The following is an 8,104-nucleotide window of genomic DNA, read 5'->3' as shown; positions in this document are numbered from 1 at the left end:
CTGTAGAAATAATTCAGAAATAATAATTTAATCTAGAAATGACTAATCATGTAATCTGTAGAAATAATAATTTAATCTAGAAATGACTAATCATGTAATCTGTAGAAATAATAATTTAATCTAGAAATGACTAATCATGTAATCTGTAGAAATAATAATTGAATCTCTATAATCTCTATAACCTGATGTGATCTGGGGACTCACCCATGCAGAGAGGCAGCAACAGGAGCAGAACAAACCAGGCCTTCATTGTGGATCTGTGTGTGTGTGTGTCGGTGATGAAGTGTCAGAAATGTCTGCTGGAATCTGAGCTTTTGCACTTTTAAAGCGTCGTTGTGGATACGCAAGGGTGACGTGTGTCAAACACACCCATACACACAGTGTGCAAAGTGTAAACAGTCTTATCTCCAGGGATATTATAGAAACAAATAGTGATGAAATACGTGTGTGTGTGTGTGTGTGTGTGTGTGTGTGTGTGTGTGTGTGTGTGTGTGTGTGTGTGTGTGTGTGTGTGTGTGTGTGTGTGTGTGTGTGTGTGTGTGTGTGTGTGTGTGTGTGTGTGTGTGTGTGTGTGTGTGTGTGTGTGTGTGTGTGTGTGTGTGTGTGTGTGTGTGTGTGTGTGTGTGTGTGTGTGTGTGTGTGTGTGTGAGATTAATAGTTGTGGTTAGAATCATATGGGAAACAGAAATGGTGTGAAAACAATTCTCACTCAGAAATTGCAAGAAGGTTTCACAAAGAATTACAAAGAAACAGCAAGTAAAACAACATGACATTTAATATTTATCACTTTATTTTAGTTCAAATGAATGCTTTGAAATACAGATCTAAGGTTGGTTTAAGTTTAAAGAAGCCCTCAACATATTATTACTAAAATTAAACACTGAAAATGTAACAAAAAAATAAAAAATACGATTAGAAGTTTAAGTTTCCTGTAAGGCAAATGTACTGTACTATGCATATATAGTGTGGCTTTCCACACGTAACTTGCCCCTCCCTTCATCTTCTTGGAAATTGGCTCTGTTTTATCCGACCGGTTTTGCCTTCGGTTATCTCACTCTTTGCAGCGTTGACCCATGTGTTTCACATCTCGTGCTTTAAACCCTTGTGCATCCCTCCAGTTCACTGCCCTTCCGTTACCCTCGTGGCTGAAAACAGACACTAAATTAAATTGCTGTAAAAATGATTTTTTTTTTTTGCATAAATCTTTTAACCTGTTAAGCTGAATTCCAAATTTTGAAAAAAATCCTAAGAAATGCATACTCAGACTAAAACAAATACAGTTTGCTAATCCTTTGCACTAAAAGCATAATTATGGTCTCATTTGAAAGCAGACACCTGGCAGTTTACTGTAAAGTCAAAATGATAATATGTTTTATAATCAAAAAAAGCTATAATAAGCTTCAAAGTTTTGTAAAGTTATTAGAAATGTATTTGTATGAAATATCTTTATGAAAATAAAATTGACTTCAGTCCTGATCAAAACTACTAAATGTTTTTTAAAAAAATCAGGATTTTAACTGTTTAATTGGCATTTTCATAAATGATGTCACTGATTTGGGGGGAAAAAACACAAAATGACTGATTTTTTTAAATATAAAATATAATTGTGGACTGGATTTTTTTTTTAACCTTTTATCACAGTTTCGGACATGTCAAAGATTAGAGAAAAAACATTGGCTTTGATGCATTGTTAGTTTTTGTACAGCATTTTGTAGTTTTTGCCCCATTGACTTCCATTATAACCACATTTTTTGATTCCAAAGCCATGACACCATATACTAGGGGTGTAACGATTCGTTTTAACAACGATTTGATTCGGTTGAAATAAAGCAGTCACACTGAATAACATTTTTGGTTAATAAGTTACTGAATTGATTTCAAGTTACTGAATTGTTTCGGATCATATCATTCTAAATGAACCAATATTGTCCTTAAATCGTATCGACAACCTCAAATCGTGATACGAATCGAATCGTTGTTAAACGAATCGTTACACCCCTACCATATACTCATGCATTTTTGATTGTTGATGGTTTTCCCTGTTGGGAAGAGGTACAAATGTTAATTTTTACAGTTGATAACCAGGTGGCACCATTAGCCCTTTAGATAGGACTGTGCAAAAAAAAGCTTAGTTTCTGGCTTTTCTATGGAGTTTTCTATGGAGTATTATAGCATATTAGTGTTGTTGTACCAAACAGTACCAAATTGTACCAAAGTTTTAGAAATGATTATGCAGCCTGACCCCTCCAGCGAGTATTGCCTTCTCCCTCTGACGCCGCAGGCTCAGTTCACTGTTGTGACAAAATAATGCCATAATCATTGAAAATGAAGAGACTATGAGTCAAAAATGCATATTACAATTTGTAAACACAAAACAAGATCTACAAAAATAATTTAAAAATCTGCAAACAAACTCCTCATGATCAAAAATGTAAAACAAGATCTACAAATAGATAAAACATCCACAAACAGACTCTTCATGACATACAAAGATGAAATGCAAATAGATTTAAAATCTGCAAACCAACTTTTTATGATTCACAAATAGAAATCAGTGACTTGTACTTGTACAGGATGTGAATGAATGCTAAGTGATTTGTCTGCGCATGAGGGTCATTATTTGTTTGTAGATTGCGTTGCATTTATTTTCAGAATTTTGGCACAACTGTTTCGCTGTTTTCCCATTAAAAAAATCCACAAATGCCCTCCTCACAATTTGCAAACAAACACAGCCTAACTTGTATTTTCAAACCACTGTAAAAAGACATTCTTCCACATTCTGTGCTTTGCTCCTGTGGAGGCTTGGGGGACCTCGCGAACAGCGAACAACAGAGGCTCAAGCCATCTATCCCAATTCTTGGCGTCTTCGTGAACGAACTTACGAATCATGGCTTTTAACGTGCGATTAAAACGTTCCACCAGACCATCTGTTTGTGGGTGATAGACGCTGGTACGGATCGCCTTAATGCCCAATAATTCGTACAGTTCGCGGATCGTCCGTGACATAAACGCCGTGCCTTGATCGGTGAGAATCTCTTTCGGGATTCCCACCCGTGAGATTAATGAAAACAGAGCGCTCTCCACACTTTTTGCCGAAATAGTGCGGATTGGAACTGCTTCGGGATATCGCAACGCAAAGCGATGTCCCCGTGCTGACCGGTCCAATGGCCCGATGAGGTCCATACCAATTCTTTCGAAGGGGGCCTGCATTAATGGAAGGGGGCACAACGGTGCTTTTGGGGTGGCCGGTGGGTTCACCAACTGACATTCACGACAAGACGCACACCACCGGCGTACATTCTCGTGAATGCCCGGCCAAAAGAATCGGGCCATGAGGCGGTTTAATGTGGCCGTTTGACCTAAATGTCCCGCCATTGGAATGGAATGAGCCGTCTGGAAAAGCATTTCCCGGCGGCTTTTTGGTACTAACAATTGCGTTGTATCTTGCTTTGACTGGGCGTCTTGGACCACCCGATACAAGTGGTTATTTATAACTGAGAAGTATGGATAGGAGAGTGGCTGTTCAGGGTGGACGCGGTGGCCGTCGATGGAACGGACCTGAGCAAATGCGTTTTTGAGCGTCTCGTCCTGGGATTGTTCCAAGGGAAAGTCATCACGCTCTGAGAAGATGGGCGGTCCCATTGCGCTCTGTTCCCCCGGAACTGCCCAACTGCGCAACCGCTATCCTCCCACTTCCGTTCTTCCCCCAAGAGGCATCCACACATAAGTGCCCTAATAATTTGTTAAACGCTGGCCAATTCGTCCCCAAAATTATTGGATGCCGGAGGCGCGGGTTAACTGCAACCTCAACACTATGCGTTTGTCCCCTAAATTGGATATCCACGGGCACCAACGGATAGTTCACCACTTCCCCTTGCACACACCTCACCTTAACCATGCGGCTGTTACCCAATGCCCTAGGTGAAATCAGACTTTGATGGATGGAGGTTTGGTTACACCCCGAATCCCCCAAAGCCTGATAGGTACCCCCCTTGATACTCACAGGTATCTGGTACAGGCCAGCTTGATCGGGGGCGGCTTGTGGCGCATCGGGGACCCTGACCAGCGTCCCCACGTCCATCATAGGACACCGATCAATAAAGTGTCCCGGGTCCCCACAGCGCCAACAAGCCGGCCCAGGCCTCCCCGCCGCCCTAGTGGCTGGAAGTGGGTCCAGCCCTTGGCGTGGAGAGAGGGACGGGGATAATGATCCCGGAAACGGATCCAGGCTTCCTCCTCCCCGGGCCGCCGGCCTGGGAGTCGCCGATGTCTCGGCCGCGCCCCCCGTTCTCCACCTCGGCGCTGGCCGGGGCGGCACTCCAGCTCTGGACCTGGGAGCGGGGACAGGTTTAGAGAGAGATGGGGTGGGGCCAGGAGGAGAGAGAGAGAGACAAGAGAGAGAGAAGCCGCTGGCAAGGGCTCGCCGACCCCGTGGCACGCCACCATCTGGTCCTCCGCCAACTGGATGGCCTGGTCCAGCGACGCCGGGCGGTGGCACTGGAAGCCGCGCGACGAACTGCTCCAGCACCACACGATCGATGATTCCCTCGGCGTCGCATTCTCCGGCCATCAGCCACTTGCGGCACGAGTCCCGGAGCTGGTGTGCAAAGATGAAGGGCCGGCTTCAGAACTGCCGGCTTCAGAACCGACCCGCTGCAGAATGGCGCGCTTGAGGTCGTCGTAGACCAGGAGGTTCTTGACTGGCAATTGGTGGGCGGCTACCTGCGCTTCTCCCAATAGTAGGGGCAGGAGCCGCATTGGCCAGTCATCCTTGGGCCAGTCCCGAGCGGCGGCGGACCTCTCAAAGAGGTCGATGAACGCCTCCATGTCGTCCATCGGTCCCATCTTCGAGAGCGCGATGGTGGCGGCCGAGTCTCTGGCGGGTCTGGGACTGGCCTGAACCCGGTCCATCCAGCTCCGGAACAGCTCGCGGTCCTCATGCTGGGCCTGGAGGAGCGCCTCGAACCTCTTTTGCTGCTCCTCCCTGACGGCCCGCAGATCCTGGTGGGTTTCCTGGTGGAGGCCCGCAAGCGATTGCACCAGGTCCGCAAGTGGGTGGCGTGACGGAGTTTCCATGGCGGCGTGCACACTTCTTCCTCCCGGGTTTTGGCACCAGTGTGGTTAGGTTCTTGGGTGAAAGGAAGAAGGCGGGGTCGGCTGGACTGGGACTCTGGTTTTTATTCAAACACTCAGAAATAAACATAACAGGCGCACGTGGGCGCCTCAAACATAAGCAGGTTCTTCAAACGTCAATCAGTCGATCTCTGCTTTCACTATCACTCCTCACAGCCAGCACACCGTCTCAGTCCCAGTCCAAAACTCTCTCCTCCTCGTCTCTCTCTCTGCCGTGGCTTTTAAGCCGTCTCTCCACGGCAATTACTGCAATCAGACACAGGTGTTATTCATTTGCACTTGACCCACTTACGCTCCGCTCGGCTCCACATTCTCTATCCCTCTACAGATCCCGCAAAACCACGCCTCCCCTGCCACACTCAGCAAGTGTTGAATCTGTGTTTGCAGATCACAGGGCATTCACAGATCACTCACACACGTCTACAAATCTTTTTGGCACCTATCTTTCCGCAGAGTTGCGTGACTGCGATCCACATGTGTAGTCAGCCAATCAGGGGTATTGCTTCAATGTGATGTCACGCCCCCTCAATAAGCCCTTTTCAAAATAAGAGCGGACACTTCTCTGATGAGTGGGCTGGGCTCGCTCCCGTTTACCGGTGCTGGTTTCAGAGCGCTGCGGGTCGGACCAACCAACGCTCACAACATGGGTTGTCAGGGAAGCGGGCGATCGACTGTAGCTGAGTGACATTTAAAGAATAACTTTATCGCACCCCAGTACATTAGCATTATGCACTATCTTTGATGCCCAGAACCGGACAATCCGGACCGGAGGTGACCCGATCTGTTTCTAGACCTGCCAAACTGCTGTGTGTGTGTGTGCGTGCGTGTGTGTGTGTGTGTGTGTGTGTGTGTGTTTGTTTCTCTGTGCTGGAGTTATTTTAAGAACTTGATGGCTTTATCCAGTTTGTTATTAAATTTATGAATTTTAAACTTGTGTCTTTACACACAAAATAGCTATTTTTAGTCATCAAGCATATTGATTTTAATTGTACTACCGTTAATTTTGCATGGATAGCGACAATGCTGTCTTGCTGTATGTCGATTCAGCATCCATCTTAAACGTCTCTGGTGCAATATAGTCCATATTTCAGGGCTTTTGCCATATTGTTTTTTTTACTCAAGGATAAACATGCCAAGCTTTATGAAAATACACGGTGAAGCCAGCCAAGCCAATCGTGCTCTTATGGGTGCCGGAAGAGGTCAAATCGGATTTAAAGACTCTGTAATAAAGGAGTTTCATTTATACTTTTGCATTTGTCCCTAAAAAGATTAAGACCATAAGCAACATTTAAAATAATATTATATATTGCTATTTTCCATCTTATCAATTCCTTACAGCCCGCTCGGTCTGACCATTGTTCTGGGGATGATAACCCAAGGACAGACTTACAGTCGCTCCCAGTAATCTACAAAACTCTCTTCAGAATTTGGATATAAATTGGGGCCCCCTGTCGGAAACCACATCTATCGGGAGGCCATGTATATGAGAGTTGTAATGTATGACAGCCACTGTGGCAGAGGCTAAGGGAATAAAATGATCCGTCTTCGAGAACTAGTCCACGATTGTCAAAACGACCATCTTGCCCTGGTAGGGTGAGAGGGAGGTAATAAAATCTAGTGCAATGTGGGACCAGGGTCTCAAAGGGACTGGCAGTGGTTAGAGTAACCGATCTGGGGGACGATTGGAAGTCTTAGCAATGGCACAAACCAAACAGGCCAAAACAAATACCCAAATGACACGAGCCATACCAGGCCACCAGAATCATTGCTTAACCAAAAAACTGGTTCGATTAACGCCTGGATGACAAGCCACATTAGAACAATGACCCCATCATACAAACGAATAACGAATAATTGACTCAGTGGTCTGCCGGGCAGAGGAATTTCCCCTTCTAAGGCCGATTTGACCTTTGATTCGATCTACCATGTGAGTGTGGAGACAATGAGTATCTAAAGTAAAATACACTAGGGAGTGGATGGGCATTTGGAGCGGTCAAAAACGCAATATAGAAGCACCAGGCTTGATGTTCTTGGAACCCAGGCGGTACAAGAGAGAAAATCAACATGACTGAAAAAAGGGACCACCGAGCCCGCCTGGAATTGTCTTTTTTTAGCAGGTCTGATGTACTCCAAATTCCCTCTTCCAATGCAAATTAGACCGCCAACAACTCTGTTACCAATGTCGTAATTCCATTCGGTAGGTGACATATAATGGGAGAAAAACTTGCACGGGTGCATCTTGTCATCTGAGGAAGAGCGCTGTGAATGAACCGCACCAACCCCGACCTCCGACGCATCGACCTCCACCACGAGCTGATGTGAAGGATCAGAGACTTGGTCACTCTACCACAGCCTTAACCTTTTTTGGGATCCATGCACATTCCCTCAGATGAGACGATACCCAAGGAAAGAATGGACTGTGCGTGAAATGCGCATTTCTCTGCTTTGACAAAAAGCTTATTCACTAGCAACTTCTGGAGCAGTCGTCTGAAGTGCTGAACATGTTCCTGGAGAGAAAAGGAAAAATCAATGTCGTCCAGGTAAACATAAATGAACTGATCGACCATATCCCTCAGCACGTCATTGACAAGTGCGTGGAAGACCGCAGGGGAGTTAAACAGCACAAAAGGCATGACCAAATATTCAAAATGGCCCCTGGGGGTAATAAACGTCTTCCACTCATCCCCCTCCCTTATGCGAACCAAATGATAAGCATTACGTAAGTCCAATTTAGTGAATATGGATGCTCCCTGAAACTCCTCGGAAGCTGAAGACATCAACAGCAAAGGGTAGGTATTCTTAACCGTGATGTTGTTCAGCCTTTGGGAATCAATGCAAGGTCACAAGGAACCACCCTTCTTACCCACAAAAAAAGAACACTGCCCCTGCTGGAGAAGAGAAAGGCCAGATGAACCTAGAAGCTAGTGAATCAGAAATATATTTCTCCATGTCCTCCCTTTGAGGAATCGAA

The 8,104-nt window shown here is 45.5% G+C and overlaps 1 protein-coding gene across 1 annotated transcript in view; it reads right to left on the bottom strand.

Annotated features, from left to right (window-relative positions):
- Positions 1 to 358, bottom strand: part of wu:fj16a03 (uncharacterized protein LOC335475 homolog) — a 5,942-nt gene extending 5,584 nt beyond the window's left edge. Inside the window, exon 1 of the mRNA XM_067421701.1 lies at positions 205 to 358. Coding sequence (XP_067277802.1) covers positions 205 to 250 — 46 coding nt within the window. The 5' untranslated portion in view covers positions 251 to 358. The remainder of the gene's footprint in view (positions 1 to 204) is intronic.
- Between the last annotated feature and the right edge of the window lie 7,746 nt (positions 359 to 8,104).

This window comes from Pseudorasbora parva, chromosome 17, assembly GCF_024679245.1.
Source record: "Pseudorasbora parva isolate DD20220531a chromosome 17, ASM2467924v1, whole genome shotgun sequence".
Taxonomy (NCBI): domain Eukaryota; kingdom Metazoa; phylum Chordata; class Actinopteri; order Cypriniformes; family Gobionidae; genus Pseudorasbora; species Pseudorasbora parva.
The sequence above is the reverse complement of the archived record's forward strand: the minus strand, read 5'-3'. Positions and strand labels throughout refer to the sequence as shown.